This window comes from Caretta caretta, chromosome 2 (genome assembly GCF_965140235.1).
Source record: "Caretta caretta isolate rCarCar2 chromosome 2, rCarCar1.hap1, whole genome shotgun sequence".
Classification (NCBI taxonomy): Eukaryota; Metazoa; Chordata; order Testudines; family Cheloniidae; genus Caretta; species Caretta caretta.
Genome location: NC_134207.1, coordinates 22,839,154 through 22,858,397, shown reverse-complemented (window position 1 = coordinate 22,858,397; position 19,244 = coordinate 22,839,154). Strand labels below are relative to the sequence as shown.

The 19,244-nt window shown below is 43.9% G+C and overlaps 1 protein-coding gene across 4 annotated transcripts in view; it reads right to left on the bottom strand.

Moving 5' to 3' along the window:
- The window catches only part of ATAD2 (ATPase family AAA domain containing 2), a 95,785-nt gene that overhangs the window by 10,102 nt on the left and 66,439 nt on the right, over window positions 1-19,244 (bottom strand). For 3 of the 4 annotated variants that reach the window (XM_048841589.2, XM_048841590.2, XM_075124951.1), the window contains exons 22-26: window positions 17,385-17,544; window positions 16,901-17,023; window positions 16,652-16,804; window positions 8,785-9,219; window positions 5,544-5,677 (exon numbers count right to left, since the gene is read on the bottom strand). In XM_048841589.2, the coding sequence (XP_048697546.2) occupies window positions 5,544-5,677; window positions 8,785-9,219; window positions 16,652-16,804; window positions 16,901-17,023; window positions 17,385-17,544 (1,005 nt within the window). The remainder of the gene's footprint in view (window positions 1-5,543; window positions 5,678-8,784; window positions 9,220-16,651; window positions 16,805-16,900; window positions 17,024-17,384; window positions 17,545-19,244) is intronic. The other variant, XM_048841591.2, reaches the window with a different exon arrangement.

Below are 19,244 nucleotides of genomic sequence, written 5' to 3'. Positions count from 1 at the left end.
AGTTCCGACTGAGACTGTTGGCTGTCATGTTCTGTATCCCTGGTGGCTGATATGAGCACGTTATGAAGGATGCACCAAGTCCAAAGTTTGAGTGCTTCTGTGCAGAGGGAGAGAGATCGCCCCGTGGAGATTTATGTAAAACATACAGGTCATATTGTGTGTCATAACCTTTGTGTGGGTATTCTTGATGAATGGTAGAAAGAGTGCACAGACATTCCTGACGGTCCTCAGCTCCAAAAGACTGATATGGAGGACTGATTCTGTGGAGGACCACTTGCCCTGAACCTTGCAGTTGTGTAGGCGGGCTCCCCAGCCTATCAGGGAGGCATCTGTCATAAGAGTCAACGGTGGTGGTGGTTGCATGAATGGAACGTCTGCTCGAACATTGGATGGGTCTTTCCACCAGTCCAGGGAGTGCCATATTGTGGAGAGCATTGATAGCAGTTTGGTTAGTCTGCCTCTGTTCAGGGAATAGACAGAATGGAGCCACATCTGAAGACACCTCAAGAATAGTCGAGCATTTGGACTGACCAAGGTGCATGCTGCCATATAACCTAGCAGCTGCACGCAGTTCCTGGCCAATGTTTGGGGGCTGGCTAGGACTGTCTCTATGAAATTCGTGAGGGTGGTTAGCCTGTGCAGCAGGAAGAACGCTCTCACTTGTACTGCATTGAGTTTGGTACTGATAAACTCCAGTCACTGTACAGGGATCAGTGTTGATTTCTGTATGTTGAGTTGCAGGCTCGGCTGTGCAAGGTCGTCTGGGTAGCTCGTACTGTGTCCTCGAATGAGGAAGCCCTAAGGAAGCAGTCATCCAAATATGGGTAGATAACAATACCCAGTGTTTGCAGGCAAGCCGCCATGACAGAGAGAACCTTGGAGAATACCCTGGGTGTGGACGAGAGGCCGAATGGGAGCACTCTGTACTGATAATGATCCTGGACAGTAACGCTGTAGGAGACAGTTTGGCAGACTCTCAGGGACACTAGATGCCTGCAAAGTATGTGATTCGTACGTCACCCAAGGATCCCAATACAATCATTGGTGCGGGGGAGGGGGAAGGGCATAGGTGGTGGAGGTTCCCAAGGAGGCCTGTACCATGATTGCATGTCAGCTTGATGGAACTGATGGCCTCAGAGCTGGCATCTGCAACAGTCTCTGTGCCGAAGTCCGAACCTGCCTCGGTACCATGTGGTGGGAGACAGTCCCTGGGCGACGGAGAAGCATGCCCTTCTGAGGTGACAGACTGGGAGCCCCTGGAGTAGGGACAATGGGCCTAATGGCACACCTGCACGGTCCAGAATGGCCACTGCGCCGGCTGTAGCACCATGGGGTGGGGGTGGGGGAGCGGCTTGAGCTGCCTCCTGCCTATAGTGGCACCGTTCCGACCAGTGCTGGCGGCGTCTCAATAGTAGGACTCCACCTCTGAGTCCAATGACTGAGACTCCAAGCATGGAGACTACAGCAGTGCCCAGTGGGACAGTGCCGGGGAATGGTGCTGAGGGGAAGGCGAGTGATGCTGCATCCTTGCTGGTTTGCCTCTGGACAGCACCGCGCTCACTTGAGGTGCCAGAGGTCTGTCTTGCCTGGCGGGGGACTGCTGTGCAGTCATGGCGATCAGGTCCCTGGCCGCCTTGAATGTGTCCGGGGTGGAAGGGAGCTCCAACTCCTCCACTTGACACTCCTTAACAGGGGAGTCCACTGGCACTGGACTCAATGGACCCTGGTGCTGGCCTGAAGTCACCAGTGCTGCCTCCTATGAGGTAGGCCTGGGTGCCCCTGCATGGGATGCACATCACTAGCGCTGTCTGTCCCAGCTGCTCTAATCGTGGGTGAGTGCCCTCTATCAGTCTTCTTGTGAGGCACCAGTGAGTGCCAGCCGCTGAAGATGCGAACTTTGATGCCAGGGAGCGTGTTGAGGGTTTCTATGCAAAGAGTCTTTCCTTGGTGCCGTAGCCTCTCTAAACAAGGCTGCTCCACTCCGCACGGATGTGCTGAGTGCCAGGTGCTGGCTGGGGGCTGGTTAGGGGACAAAGGGCTGCCTCCATGACGAATTGCTTAAGCCTGAGTCCCTTTCCTTCTTGGTTCTATGGCGGAATCCCTTGCAAATCTTGCACCGATCTGTTTGATGGGATTCCCCCAGCACTTCAAGCAGGTGTTGTGGAGACAGCCCTTTGGCATCCATTTGTGGTAGGTCACACATGATTTAAAACCTTGGGATCGAGACATGCCCTGAACCCCAAGAGGGGGAAACAAATGGGGGGAGGGTCCCAAACACTAACTAAATGAACTACAACTAGTACTATCTAACTGTTCACAGGCTGGAAGAACAGAAACCACTCAGGGAATGCCTGCCAAAGCAAGAGAAGAGATACTCAGCTCCACCGACCGTCACTGGCAGAACTGAGGAGGTGGTGGGTTGGCATATGCGGCGCCATAAAGGCGTGACTCCAGGGGGCACCTAAACCGACCCGACTGATACCGCTAAGGGAAAAACCCTTCCAACAACTGTACACATGGCACACGCACACACACACCCCTACCCCCCTCTACTTGGAATGGATATGAGCAATTACTCGAAGAACTACTGAAGGTTAAAACACAGACCACTCTGGTTAGCCCAGAGAAGCTGTAATGAACCTCATTGTTCAAGCTGTGTGTGTGTGTGTGTGTGTCCATCTGACCTCCTTGGCCAGATTCCAGATGAAAGCCCCAACTCCTTCCAGCAGTCAACTCTTATCCCCCACCTCTCAAGTCCTTTGTTCTCAAGCTGGTGAACGTTGCTTAGCTCCTCTGCAGAAAGAGGGGAAATCTGGGGAAATCTATATCCCTCTGAGTCGTTGGTTGCTAGGTGTCTATGTCCAAGTGACTGGATTTGTCATTGTCTTCTCAGATGCTCCACTGATATGGGGACTAAGGCTCAGACAGCTAAGCAACACCCGCACCTATGTCTCTCAGCCTGCCAACAGAAAACAGCCCTTTCCTCCCTTTTAATGGTAACAATGCAGCATATAGGGGAAACTGAGGCACACAAAATTATTATAGAAAATTCCCACTTTGTCACATTTGGCATAATTGGTAAAATCACATTTAGCTAGGAGAATCTGATAGTTTCAGATCCTGAAAAGGAGGGAGATGAAAGAGAAGACTTCTTCCCAGGAGGTTGAGCTGCTTGTGTCCCTTATTAGACAGAATAGCCTTTGGGTGTTGCTGCCTTGTTCTTTCGGTAGCCGCTTATATCACCGAAGAGTTAGGTGGTGGGTGCGAGAATAAAATGAAGTGGATGGAACAAAGTAACGCTTCTCAGCCCTCTCTCTTTTTTTGGGGGGTGAGGGTGGGGGGCGGAAGAAGCACAAGAAGCAGAACTGTGCCACACCAGCTTTGCTGGGTCCCTGATTGCCTTGTTGATTGGGAGGCTCATCCAGCTGAAAGGGACTGAAAGGCTGCACAATGTCCAGCAATTGTGCTGAGGCTCGTGAACTTCCACAAGCTGAATCTGGAGCTTGGATACCACCCTGTGCATGAGCATCTGCTACTGCCTCATCCAGTGAAAACAATTAAATCGTACCCAGAACTAACTTGCCTTCATCTTCCATATACTCCAACGGGCTGGTTTGTGTTGGCCTGACAACAGTAAACAGGGCTCATGTATCGATCCCCGGTGTCTAGGGTAGGGCTCCCACAGCCCTCAGCAGTGCCAGTACGAGAGATCAACTGGCACAGGAGAAGGACCCCATAGCACAGGATACCACCTGTCCCTTGCCAATCATGTCTGGCCCAAGACCCAGACCTTCTAATGGCTTCTGTGCAGGGCTGACTCTATCTGCTGCTACAGAGATGCCTGAGGCACTTCCGACTCATCGGAAGAAAAGGCCGGATCCTGAATTACTGGTGGGACTGACAGTAGCAATGTCGGCATACCAAGGCTGACAGGTGGGATGGGAGAATGACCTGCATCCTTCGGATAGCCTCTTCCTTTGGAGTAACAATGGCCCAGAACAGAGATGGTCCCAACAGGAGAGATGAATGAGGACAAGGGAGAGCAAAAATGTTCTCTGTGAGACATAGGTCTCAGGCTGCCCTGGGATGAAGGGAGAGTCCATTGGTGGACCATCGGATCTGGGGACACATTATAGGCGCCATGTTGACTCTAGATATGGAAGGGTGCACCAGAGGCTGTTTGTCCTTAGTCACTGGAACCAGTGCTGGAACCGACAGATCTGTATCCTTGAACACCACTTTCTCTCGCCAAGACGATTTACTTGTGCCGAAGTCCCTAGCGCCCATGTGCCCAGGGTCTCCTGACTTTGACATGGCCAGGAAGGGATCCTCTTTCTTCGGGGCAGTCTTTGAAGACTGTTTATCCCTATGCCTATGAACATGCCTCTTAATCTCATGGGAAGCCTTCTTTTTAGGCTTAAAAGTCTTAGCCTCCATTCTTGCACTTGTGCTTAATGAGGCACTGACTGCTTGATAAGACTAATGTACTGGGGAGAGGGGGTGGGGGGAGGAGAGGAGGCCCCAGCCCAGATCTGACTGGGGGTCTCATTGCTTTCTACATCAAGTAATTAAGCCCTGGTTCCTGACTCTCTCAAATTCTTGGAGGAAACGGAGCAGCACACGCTGCACTTGGCTGAGACGTGCGCCTCACCTAGGCAGTAGACGCAGCATTGACATGGATAACTCAGAAAAGAAGTGAGGGCAAGAAGCACAGTTCTTGAATCCTGGAACCCTGGGCATAATCCCAGCCTTCTCAGAGGGGAGAAATTCCCCAGAGTGGGGAACAAAGGGGAAACAACTAACAACACTATACCAGAAAAATATTAGTACACACTATTTATAATATATTTATAGAAATGATGCAGTAGATGGGAGATAAGTATGCTGAGGATTCAGGCTCAGACCATGCAGCAGTAAGAAGGAACCGGAGAGGAATCAGCCCACCTTTTATGCGCTCAGTTTGGAGTATGAGGACAGCTATGGCGAATGTATATAGACCAATGGCCACTGCTTGCCAAAAACTCAAGACTCAGGAGCACGGTACACATGCATACCCATGTGTGAAATACACATAGGGACCATCACTCAAAGAAAAATTGTAACATCATGTTTTGAAACAAATCAGTTAAGTACATATTACCACCTTATCCAAACAAACTTGGTGTGAGAGATAACTGGAGCCTGAAGCTAACTTACTATGTTTTGAACGCATTCCTACCAGAAATAAGGTCTTTATATTAGGAACGTAAGTTTAAAAAGACTTTCACGATCATAGTAAACACTGTATTAATAGCTAACACTACTAAGAGCTTTTAAATATGTGGTTCCAAAATTTAACAAGCCCTTTTATGAATTAAAATCTGGGCAGAAACTGATCTTTTCTAGAATTTAATGGAAAGCAGAAATAGGTCACTACCATTTTCATCAAGGAAAAAGTAAGAGCTATAATTATCTCATAATCTTCAATTAACCAATGCCAGTTATAGTAAATTATTAGCTTATTTAACCCTACTTCAGTTTCAGAAAATAGAAAGTATACATACTTTAAGATCTTCGTAGTCCACAATGAGAGGGGAAGCTGGCTCAGTGAGGATCTCTATGGCTCTCTCAGCACTGATGAGCTGCTGCTGTTCTACTTGAGAACGTCTACAACGGGTCATACGAAGTACACACACATCTAGGATGAAAAATTAAACTTTAAAATCAGGATTTCTGTCAAACTATCTGGATTAATTCATGGACCAAAGATCCAACAGTTCTGTTGAGCTAGACTAGGGTATCATCTCTCTCTGGAGTGCCAAAGGCAGGATTTCAAAACAGAAATTGCATTGCCCAGTGATTTCCTGTTCTTTGCATTTCCCAGTTTGCGATGTTTGGTTTGTGCTTCTTTTCCAGTACACACAAGAGGCAGTTCAGACTTCACCATGCCATGTCCCAAAAAACCCTCTCTAGATGAAAGCATCTAAAGCTGTAATGAAATGCTAAAATCCTATTAGCTGATTAAGCATAAATGCTTAACTGTAACATCCTACAAACTTAACTATATACATGGATTTCAAAGCAGGCAATATAAAAATCACTCAAATGGTTTCTCAGAGAGAAAAGACTGGGGAGAAAATCATAATTAGGTAACATTTATAGGCACACAGAAATTGCCATATTGAATCAGATCCACAGTCCATCTAGTCCAGTATCTAACACTGGATACTTCAGAGGAAGGTGCAAAAAACCCTACATGAGGCAGATGTGGGATAAGTTAGACCTCCCACCACCCACCCAATTAATCCCTAGCAGTTAAAAGATTTAAATACTGGAGCGTAAGGTTTAGTATCTCTTCCAAGAATTGTTAGCATTAACAACTCTGGATATTCCTATTATCCATAAGCGTGTCCAATCTCTTTGAATCTAGCTAAATTCTTGGCCTCAACAACATCCTGTGACAATGAGTTCTACAGTTTAATTGCGTACTGTTTGAAAAAGTATTTCCTTATACTGGTTTTGAATTTGCCATCTCTTGATTTTATTGAACATCTCCTTGATTTTGGGTCAAACGATGAAAACAGAAACTCCCAATCTACATCACCTCTTAGTCTTCTTTAAAGGTAAACAATCCCGGTCTCTTCAACTTCTCTTTATATAAGAATTTTTCCATGCCCTTAATCATTTTCATCGCCTTTTTCAGAACCCCCAGTTCTATAAATTTTTTTTTTTTTTTTTTTTTTAAGATGGCATGACCACGACTGCACACAGTATTCTAGAGCAGCGTTTCTCAACGTTTTTGATACCAGGGACCTGCTTGCTGCTTTTCTAAACTGTGTCAGGGAAATCTCAGGGACCGGTGCTGGTCTACGGACCAGTCATTGAGAAACACTGTTCTAGAGGAGACTGCACTGCTGAGTTATATAATATTTTCCATGTTATTCTCCACCCCATTCCTAATGCATCCTAATATCTTGCTTGCTTTTCTGACTACAGCTATACATTGAGAAGAGGTCTTCACTGAGCTGTCTACAATGACGCCCAGGTCCCTTCCCAAGTTGACACAAATTAATTTAGAAAGCTATAAGATATGCGAGTAGTTAAAAGTTTTCTCTCTGATATGCCTCAATTTGCATTTATCAACAATGAAGAATTTCATTTGCCATCCTGTTGCCTACTCTCCTTGCTTGAGATGGTCCCTCTGAAGTTCCTCATAATCTATTCTCAACTTGACTAACCTAAATAACTTGTCTTATGTGAAAGATTTGCTACCTCATTGCTCACAAACATTAATAAATATATTAAATAATATGGAACCAGGATGCACCCTGCAATTAACCTTTCACCATGATGAAAACCGACCCTTTATTCCTATTTTGTTTCTGGTCCCTTAAGCAGTTTTTGATCTAGGATTATACTTTCCCGCCGGCCCCCTCGCTATTTAGTTTCTTCAGTAGACTTTTGTGCGGCACCTTGTCAAAAGCCTTTGAAAATAAAAATAAACTACGTCAACTGGTTCCACTTTATCCACTACTTAATTGACAATTTTTTTTCAAATTATTTTTTCAATCGATATACCACCTATAGATCTAAGACTGGTCTGAATTCCCCAGATCACTACTAGTGCCTCTTCAATATAGACAACATTTGCTATCATTCTCTGGATTTTGACCAGTCAGACATCTGGGATATAGCAACCAGTTATGGACAAGAAAGCAGGGAAGGAAAAATTTAAAAAAAAAAAAAAAAGAGGGAAACAGTCAGTCCCCCCTTCTTCCTAAAAATTAGTGCTGTTGCAATCATCATTTGGAACATTGTACTTCCAAAGGATACTTCTGATGAGAACTGCATGCTGAGCCTGTTACATTTTGTAAAGATGTTGGTGCTGGATATATAAGAAAAATAAGGGAGGAAGTAACATATTTGGATTTTAGTTAAGCATTTAATTGAAAACTCTGAGAAACCTCTCAATTACCACCCCTTGCCTGGATATGAGCAATATTGCATAAATTGGAATCTGGCTGAAGGACTACACACAAAGGACTATTACAAATGACTAGTTATTGGGATGACAGAAATGTTTCTAACGGATACTGAACCATTAGAAACTAAACCAACTTGAAGAAATACATGCAAATACATCTGAAGATGCTAATCTGATGGTAAAGAATTAAGCTGCAGCAACAGAAAAAAGAAAAAAATAAAACCAGATGCCTCATAAAAAGGCAAATTAGACAAAAGTCTAGAAAACAGTAATGTCAGGAGAGGCAGGGTAAGAGTGGATGGTAAATTAGACACGAGTTTGCACGGTGATATCGCAGCATAAGAAAGGCAAGGCAAGTTTGAAAAGAATACAGAGGCATCATATCACATGACAGAGAGATAACCGTCCTATCTCTGGTACAACTCCACCTGGGTTATTTGATTAATTCTGGGCACCGTGTTATCAGGAAAATACTAATATAGTAAAAGGAACTGAGTGAAGAGCAACAGATGATTAGGTGCAGCTAGAAGGACTGACGTAAGAGGCAAGATTTGAAAGTTAGCCAACTAAGTTTAACTTTGTTTAAGTGATGACAAGAGATTGGTCTGGTTGGAACATTTATAAAAATATTTGAAGGATATCAACATTAAGAATGGAGAAGCATTATTTAGAATAATAAAAACTATAAAATAAAATAGGATGAAATTGAGAAGTTTAAAATTAATAAATGTACAATAGAAAACAATATTTCATTAATAATAAGAGGGGATCAATGAGCTATTAGGTCTTTTCATCTCTAGATTCTGTGATTGTCCACTTACCATTGCAATCTTTCTCTTCAGAGTTTTCCATTATTTGAGAATTGGGAATTTCTCCATTACATCCTTCACTTTCCTTTCTCAGTTCTAAAAATACAGGAATCTTATTGGTTTCCTTTTCAGATCCATGCTTAGCATTGTCACAGATGGCTCTCTCTTTCCCACCTTCTGCCTCAGATTTGTTTTCACAACCATTTGTCTGCCGTTCCTGAAGAGCAGTTTCCTCTTCTTCCCCTGAAGAATCACGTGTGACCTCAGCTTCAGTTTGATCCACACTAGAATCTTGATTTTCCAGCAACACTTCTCCATCACTCTCAATTTCATCCTGCTCTTCTTCTGGAATTTTGTTCTCTTTATTGAATTGAAAAATCTTCCTCCTCTTTTTTATACTACCCAAGGACCACCTATTCTTTCTGCGAGGTTTTTTCTTTGATAAAGCTACAAGAGAGTTACAAAAAAACCCAGGAGTAACCCAAAAATATTTGTCAAAATCATTTTTCAAAATTTTTATCTACATCCCAAGTCTTTCTTACTTGATGAGCAAGAAAAATGACCAGAGAAAGAAGGTTACTCACCATGTGCAGTGACTGAGCGTCTTCGAGATGTCTCCCCCTATGGGTGCTCCACTGAAGGTGCGGCAGTGTTCCCTGTGCCTGGGATCAAAGAGATCTTCGGTAGCAACACCTGTTGGGCTGCACACATGCTCCTCCCCGTCTCGCGCTGTGGATATTATCTATATATAGCACTGCAGTCCAATTGCCCTCAGTTCCTTCTCTACCACAAAAATCATTGAGCTCTGAAGCAGAGCAGAGGAGGGCAGATAGTGGAGCACACATAGGGACACACAGCTTGAAGAACTTTAATTACTACACAGGGTGAGTAACCTTCTCTTATTCTTAAAGTAATGTCCCTGTGCATGTTCCACTGTAGGTGACTGTAGAACAATGCCACTAGATGGAAGGCTGGGGCTTCAGAGTGGCGTCCATTAAGGAGGAGAGGACAGTACATCCTAGTGGGGTATCTGATGCTGCATCATGGGTAATTGCATAGTGATGTCTAAAAGTGTCTGCGGATGCCCAGGTGGCCACTTTGCAAATGTCAGTGATCAGTACATTGTTGAGAAGGGCAATCTAGGTGAAGAGAGTGAGTGGAATGTGCTTGAGTTCTGGGTGGAGGTAGCTAGTTGTGCAGTTGATAAAAAAAGGTGTATGCACTGAGAAATCCCCTCAGAAAGATGTTGTTGGGATACAGCAGCTCCCTTCGATCGTTTGGTGGTTGAGAGGAATAGGCATGGCGTTTGTCTGAAAGATTTTATTCTATCAATGTAAAAGGCTAATGCTTGCCTAACTTCCAAGGTGTGTAGCGTCGCTTCATGTTGATTGGTATGTGGCTTCGGGAAGAAGCAGAGAAGGTCGATAGGTTGGTTCAAATGGAAGGACGACAGCAGCTTAGGTAGTAATTTTGGATGTATGCATAATGTGACCTTGTCCTTATGAAAACGTGTGTGTATGGGGGCGGGGGGGTATACCATGAGAGCATCTATTTCTCCTATTTGTTGTGATGTCTACGAGAAATGCTGTTTTCATGAAAGGATGACTGTAGGTGCATGTTGCCATGGGCTCAAACAGTAGTCTGGTGAGAGTGCAAGAAAAGGTTGGGATCCCAGGGTGGAACAGGATGTCATACGTGAGGGTAAAGGTTCAAAAGGCCTTTAAGGAGTCTCGTCACGAGCATGTGTGTGTGTGAGTGTGAGAGAGAGAATACAGACTAGACATTATTTTGGGGTGGAATGCTGTGATGATGGCCAAATACACACAAACAGAGCTTGTAGATAGACACAATCTTTTTAAGGTCTAGAGTATAATCTAGAATGAGAGGTAATGGGGAATTCATCACTGAGACATGATTGGCTATGCACCAGGACAGGAATCTTTCCCATTTTTGGATATAAGTAGGGCGAGTCATGTCACGTGTGCTATTTAAGATAATCTCTTACTGTCTCTGCTGAACAGGTCATATCTGAATTCCAAAACCATGAAGGAGCCATGCCTTCAGATGAAGGAGACATAGATTGGGATGGAGGATTCAGCCCATGTCCTGCAAGAGGATGTGTGGAATCAATTGCAGGGTTATCGGAGAACATACCGTCATACGTAGGAGGTAAGGATACCACATTTGTTGTGGCCATGAGTATGACTCCAGCTCATTCCACCTGTATTTTGTGAAGTACCTGGAACAAGAGGAGAAAACGTGGAAAGGTGTAGAGTATTAGAGCATCCCACATAATGAGAAAGGTGTCTCCCAGAGACCCATGGCCTAGACCTGCCTATGCAAAGAGATCTATGTGGGGAAATCCCCAGCAGTTGAATATGTGCTGAAGAACTCTTGCATCTAGGTCTCACTTGTGGTCTTGTGAGAATCCTCTGCTCAGCGAGTCTGCCGTGGTGTTCTGGTGTCCAGGCAGATACGTGGCCAAAATGTTGATGTCATGGTGGATATACCAGTTCCAAAATTTCAGTGCTTCTGAGAATAGCAAGTGGGACCTCACTCCGCCTTGTCTGGGGATATAGAACATGCAGGTGATATTCTCTGTCATTACTCTGATATTACTCTGTCATGCCCAATGTCGAATAGGGTAGGAAATGTCGGCACACATTGTGAACTGCTCGCAGTTTTAGGTTAACATGCATGGAAGATTCTGCCGGGGACCATCTTCCCTGCACTGTGGGTGTCTGAAGGTGTGCTCCCCAACCTATTAGGGAAGCATGGGTTGTTAGAATCAGGGATGGTCCAGGTTGGAGAAAAGGGACCCCTATTCAGACATTCTGGGGTTGTGTCTAGTGTAGAGTTTCCTTGGTCTTGATAAGCATTGTTAGGAGTCTGTGAAGACTGCATCTGTGAGGTACGTACACTTTGCGTAGCCACATCTGGAGACAACACATGTGCAACCTGGTGAGTTTTACCCCGAACGTGGCTGCTGCCATATGGCTGAGCAGCTGTCTTGGCCGAGATCTGCAGGCTGTTTCTCACAATGGATACGAGGTTGACTATCGTAGAAAATCTGTGAGCTGAAAGGAAGGCTCTGGCCTGTATTGCATCCTGGTGTGCCACAATGAACTCCAGATGTTGTACTGGTGATAGTGTTGATTTTTGTATGTTTATTTGAAGGCTGAGGTTTGAGAAAAGGTCCATTATCTTTCACATTTCATGAATTGCGTTGGATTCGGATGAGCCTTGAGAAGACAGTCACCTAAGTATGGGAATATGACGATGCCCTGTTTGCAAAGGTAGGCTGCACTGTGAGGACTTTGGAGAATACTCGGGGGGCTGTAGAGAGTCCAAAGGGTAATACAGTAGAACCTCAGAATTACAAACACCTCGGGAAGGGAAGTTGTTAGTAACTCTGAATAAAAAGTTATGGATGTTCTTTCAAAAGTTTACAATTGAACATTGACTTAATACACCTTTTAAATTTTACTATGAAGAAAAATGCTGCTTCCCCTCCCCCCTTTTTTTAATAGTTTACTTTTAACACAATACTATTCTATATTTCTTTTATCTTTTTTGGTCTCTGCTGCTGCCTGATTGTGTACTTCCGGTTCCAGATGAGGCATGTGGTTGACTGGTCAGTTCGTAACTCTTGAGGTTCTCCTATACCTTGTATTGGAAAGGATCAGTCCCCAGGATGAATCTGAGGAATAATCTGTGAGCAAGGTGTATGATGTGAAAATATATGTCTTGGAGGTCAAGGGCTGAGAATCAGTCCCCCTGTTCCAGTGCTGGGATAACGGTTGATAGCGTAGCCATCTTGAAGGGTTGCAGTTTGATGAACTTGTTGAGATTTCGTAAGTCTAGGATTGGTCTCCATCCTCTGGATTTGTGTTTGATCAGAAAATAGTGGGAATAAAAACCTTTTCTGTGTTGGAATGGGACTGGTTTTATGGCTCCCAGTCACAGAAGGTGATTTATTTTTTCTCGTAGAAGGTGTTTGTGAGAAGAGTACCTGAAGAAGGATGCAGAGGAGAGGTGGGAGGGATTGGAATGCATTACCCTTTGATGATTATTTCCAGGACACACTTGTCCTAAGTGATTTGACACCATGATGGATAAAAAGGGGTTAAAATGGTCACCAAACTGGTAGGTTATTAAAGATGGCTGCAGCAACTGGAACAGGGGAAAGCTTCTCGGGGCCTCAACCAAAACTTCAAAACTGTTGTTTAGAGAGAGGTGCATGAGAGGTAGGCCCTTGAGGCAGCATTTGTCTGTGCTTCGGTGAAGGGTCTCATCTTCGTTGCATGTCATACTGACGATGAGTAGTGAAAGATGGAGGTCGGGGTATGCTGGTATTTCACCTGACATCTCTTCGGCGCTGATGTATATATACCGAGAGAGTGGAGAGTCACTCTAGAGCCCTTTAGAGAAAGTAGGGACTCATTCTTGCATTCGGTAAATAGCTTGGAACCCTCAAGGGTAGCTCTTCAACTGTACTCTGCACCTCTTTAGGGAATCCAGAGTGGTGAAGCCATGACGCTCTTCTTATTACCATGGCTGTTGCGATGGAGTGGGCAGCTGTGTATGCAGAATCCAGGGAAGTTTGTAGTGCCATGCGGGCCAGAAGATGTCCTTCAGATGTGAATGCCTGCAATTGCTCCTTCTTATGATCTGGCAGATGGAGACAGAATTCCTGTATTTCAGAATAGTTCATATTATTGTATTTGGCCACGAGAGCCTCATAATGGGCAATACGAAACTGGAGTATCACAGAAGAACATGCTTTGTGACTGAACAAGTCTAGTTGCTTCCAGACCCTGTTGTGGGGGATTGTCCTGGGGTGGTGTTGGAGTCCTTTCTTGTGTATTGCATGGATGACCAGGGAGTTTGGAATAGGAGAGGGAAAACGTTTCCAGATCCTTAACGGGGACATGGTATTTTTTGTCCACTCACTTGCAGGTTGGTGGAATGGACACTGGAGTCTACCAGAGCACCTTGACAGGGTCCAACAGAGCCTCATTAATAGGGAGGGCTATCTTAGCCAACATGGAGGTGTGTAAGATATCGAACAGCCTGTGTTTTTGCTTTTGACTTCCCCAGTGGGATCTGGAGATATTCTGCGATTCTGTGGAATAGTTCTTGAAAGCGTCTGAAATCATCCACTGATGTAGAAGATGGTGGCATGATGGCCTCATCAAGGGAAGAGGAGAAGTGGAGTGGTGGTGTAAGTTCTTTCTCCATTTCTTCCTGTTGTTCCCCCATCGGTACTGGATCAACATCACATGGTCAAGAGATGGATGAGAACGGCGATCGTGCATATTTCTGGCTCTGCTCTATGGGCGTTTTGGGAAATTGCACCCTGTACATAACCCATGGGTCCCAGTAGGGCCAATGCAGAGGAACTGGCATGTGGGGTTGCATCCATGGGGGACTGTACCAGGGTCCTGGTTTGGTTTCAGGCTCTGGATAACGTGGACGAGCAGAGGATTGTGTGGGTGTTCTGGAAATGTGGGTAGAACGGAGTACTCTTCATCCTCGCTGGGGAAGGGTGGTATGGTTTTTGGTGTTGAAGGGGAGTAGTGTTGTGACTCCGGGGAAGAGGCATAAACTATCAGGAGCTTGCTGTAGAGGAGCGGAAACTCAGGGGAGTATCAGAGATGACTAGGTCCCATGGATATCTGTACTCCTGTGGAGCAGGCAGGAGCATCATCGGCACCGGTGGCTGTTTGGAAAGTGAAGGAACTATTGGTGCCAAGGGCGGAGTGTATTCCCTTGAGTGGCCAATAGATGGCGTAGATGGTTTGCCCGGTGCCGAGAGCCTCATTGGTGCCAAGGATTTGGTTGGTGCTGAAGCACCCAAGGTTGTCTTGGATGAGGCACTTGGTACCGTTTCGGAAGCTCTTGCACTGTGGTTCTCAGTCCCGAGAGACAGTGTGTCCATCTGTGGTCCTGCCCATTTAGACTTGTGGTCCTGCCCTCTGGACTTCTGTTCATCTCCAGTACCAGACGTACCCGGACAGTCATGGGAGCGAAGTTTCACCCTGATGATGTTGAGGCTACTGACCTCATAAGAGATGGCTTTCTCTGAGGTAGCTCCTTCGAAGGCAATGTAGTGGCCTGTTTCTTCCCGTCTAAGCAGGAAAGAGGATTTCCTCTTGGATGACTGGTGAGTGGGGTTCAGTTGATGACCAAGCCAAATGAGAGAGCCACGCCAGAAAGGTATCAGGGCCGGGGCCAGGGTCTGAAGCTGTCAGGAGAGAACTTTCTATGAGGAGAAGTTTCAGTCTGAGTTCATGGTCCTTTCAGGCCCAGGTGGTCAAGCTGATGCGGTGGGTGCACTTGTGTGACGTGGCCCTCACCGAGGCAGTGGATGCACCATGAGTTAAACATCGCTCTGGGAAAGGTCTCCCGAAAAGAGAGGCATCTCTTGAACCTGGGAGATCCCAGCACAGTCCCAAGGGGGTGGGGGAGAGCTCTCATTTGGGGAGGACGGGAAACATGGAAGCATAAGGTAATGGGGAGGGAAGAGAAAAAAAAATCTTTTAATTATTATTATTATTATTTTTTTTTTAAGGGGAGAAAATTAATGGAAATGGCTAAACTACTAATGTAAGGTAAGTTAATGAGAGTATCTCTAAAAGTTAAGGAGGCAGAAGGGCTCTGCTCCTGATCTGGTCCCAGACCAAAGGCTGTTGAGAAGGAACTGAGGGTGGTTGGACCGCACAGTGCTATATATTGATGGTTCCCACGGTGCAAGACAGGGAAGAACCAATACATATCCCAACGGGCACTGCTATCAAAGATCTCCAATCCCAGGCACAGAAGGTGCTGCCACACCTACAGTGGAGCACCCATAGGGACACTACTCAAAGAAGAATTTAAGTATTTTAATGCTAGACCTTGTCTTGACAAGTCATAGGTTTGCTATTACATTTAAAAGCATTAAAAGTTAATTATGCAACAGCATTCACAAAATGTTATCAACTTAAAATTTGTGGGGAGAATTCTTATGTTATTAAATTATATATAGTGACAAAAAAACTAAGCACTTTACAAAACACTAAATAAGACCATTCTCTGGCACAAACCATTAAATCACTGTGAAGACAAAATATTGGGACAATTATTCAGGTAATTGCAGATGTAGATAGATCGTTAACAAGACAACCAAAATCAGAACATCTCATGAAGTAGGTGGTTTTATGGGCAGATTTGAAGAAGTGACTGCAACTGTACAAGGTTTAGGAGTCCTTCTACTGGACACTTTCTAGATTGTATATGAAACTATACCCAGAGCTACTTAACTTGCATGGAATAGAGTTTGCTTATGTCTTCCACAATGGAAGGACCCTTTGTTTTGACTGAGTGCAATACCAAAGAACATGGGTGAAATCCTGGTCCTAGTGAAATGAATGGGAGTTTTGCCATTAGACTTCAGTGGGCCCAGGATTTCACAATATATCATCTAATCTGGTTTACACCTAAATTGAATTGGAAGCTAAACTTATTTGTGCTTCAAGTCCTTTTCACAGTGTAGGGAAAAAGTGGTGAATATGAAACCGTTTTCCCTTCAGATATCTACAACTTATGATCCCACATTCATTTGCTTATTTTGCAGCTGTTTAGTCATTCTTGTTTGGAGTTACAGTAAGAAGCGGGGATTTGCATTACAAGGAGTATTATGGCTCAGATTTGGGGGAGCTTTGGGTGAGAAAGGGAGGGAAAGGTCATGGCAGGGAAGAAAAGGATTAAGGCGGTCTCCAACTGAAAGAAAGATTTGAGAAGCTAAGTCTTCAAAAACTGTTAAAATGGAAAATTTTGTTTTAAGTATTCACAACTTGACCAAGCATGTCCAAAGTCTTATTAAGAGACCACTTGCCATTAGAAAGGAAAGGTGAGCTGGAATCCACAGGCATAGCAGGTATCTTCATTTTTTCACTACACTCAAGATCCAATTTCTTACATTCAGATATAGAATTCTGCTTTGGCATCACATAATAGTAAGATGGAGCATATTTTGAAGAGCTGCAACCTTGAAATGAAAAACAGTTATACAGTAAAAGACTTTCTGTGTTTCTTGATATAGATATTTAGACAAACTTTATTATCCCTGGCATTAAACACACACCTCTTTTCTTGCGAGACTCCTGAATTTCTTCACACAGTTGTTCAAAGTCTTCATCCATTTCTTCCTTGACTATTGCATACGCTGTATCTCTCAGAGTACAGGCTCGATGTCTGATGAGACGATCTGAAAGTTAATGGGCAGAACTAAATACTTTCCAACAATGTTCTGTGCTTTTATCACACTATTAATTATATTTGTGTTTTGAAAAGATTGTTTCAGTTTATAATTTTAGCATAACTTATTATGAAATAGGGCGACATAGAAAGGATAGTAATAATTAAACCAGAAGAAAATGCTAAATATCAATTTAAATTAGCATCAGATAATTCAGGCCCAAAGTTTAATACAACAATACTTAAAATCTAGTGAGCAATGTTCCCTAGTGGATACTAAGTTATTTAATCCACAATATTAAAGATACAGTATTGTTACCCTATACATTTTTAAAGGTGGTTTACAATAATGGAATAAAATGAATCCTCACCTCCTGGGTCTCTATCTGGATTGTACTCTAAAGCATTGCTACAGATTAGATCAATATCTCTCAGATAGTCTCTTGCAGTCAGATATTGGTGCAGGTCAATTTTACAGATAACTGTTGAAAGATCCATTGGCTGTTTGATAACTGTAACATAATCAGGTACCTACAAATGAAATATAAAAATGTGTTCAAAAGTTTTGTAATTAAACTTTCTTCACAGCTGGCAAATTAAGGATCATACACCCGCAGTTAAATGAGTTGCCCCAAACAATGCTGGGTATATATGTTGTTTGCCTACAGAAGTTCTTCAGATTTATGATGAGGTTTCTTGAAAATGGAAGTTTGGATATCATGTTATATACAGTTTCCAAGTTCTTATTTACACTGAAGATGAAATCTGGTGTTATTTTGCCATATATTCTTGTAATAGATTCATAGTTATTTATTTCTAAATAACCTATAGTTGCTGCATCTCAATTCGATGCCATATTTAATCTGATAGATTTTATCAGACATTCAAAGTTTTAACCCTTCTCTCCCTCTAACAATATTTCTAAGTTCAATTTTCTTCTGTCAAGAGTTGCAAGTGGTTCCCATCATTTCATAAAGTAAAAAAACCAAAAAACTAAATCAATTACCTTCATGGCCCTCGAGGGAAACTAGACATTGTACTACCTAACTCAGCAATAAGATTCTCCTCAGCTTCTCTCAAACTCTAAGGCTAGAAGGACCATAACGATCATTTAGGCTGATTTCCTGCACAGAACCATACCCACCCACTCTTGTAATGGAGGACTCAACCTCTGGCTGAGTTACCGAAGTCCTCAATCTCTATTTGAAGATTTCAAGTTACCGAGTATCCACAATTTACTCAAGGTTAAGCCCGCAAATGACCTAGGCCCCACGCACAGAGGAAGGTGAACCCCCCAGGGTCTCTGCCAATCTGACCTAGGGGGAAATTCATTCCTGACCCCAAACATGGTGATCAGTTAGACTCTGAGCATATGGGCAGGACCTACCAGCCATACACCTGGGAAAGAATACTCTATACTAACTCAGAGCCCTCCCCATCTAGTGTCCCATCTCCAGCCGTTGGGGATATCAGCAGTCACAGATATGCCTACAATAGCATATGGCCTATCATCATACTATCCCCTCCATACACTCATCAAGCTGTCTTGAAACAAGTTGTTTTTTCCTCCCAATATTCCCCTTGGAAGGCTGTTTCAGAACTTCACTCTTCTGATAGCTGAGAAATCTTCATCTAGTTTCAAGCCTAAACTTCTTGATGGCCAGTTTATATCCATTTGTTCTTGTGCCAGCATTGACCCTTAACTTAAATAACTCCTCTTCCTCCCTGGTATTTATCCATCTCATGTATTTATAGACAGCAATCATATCTTCCCCCCTCAGCCTTCATTTGCCCTCTTATAAGGCAGGTTCTCTATTCCTCTGATCAACTAGTACCCTTTTCTGAACCTGTTTGAAGTTTGAATTCATCTTTTTTAAACATGGGAGACCACAGCTGCACACAGTATTGCAGATGAGGTATCACCAGTGCCTTGTAGAATGGTAATAACACTTCCTTATCTCTACTGGAATATCTCATCTGATGCATCCTAGGATTCCATCAGCCTTTTTCACAGCTGCATCACACTGGAGGCTCATAGTTATTCTGTAAATTGACTAATACACCCATGTCTTTCTCCTCTGTCGCTTCCAACTGATACATCCCCAGTATATAGTACAAATCCTTGTTGTGAGTCTCTAAGTGCATAGCCCATCTGGAACGTACTCCTGGGGGAATTCTGCACCATTATGCAATGCAGAATTTGTGCAGAAATTAATAAAAAGAAAAGGAGT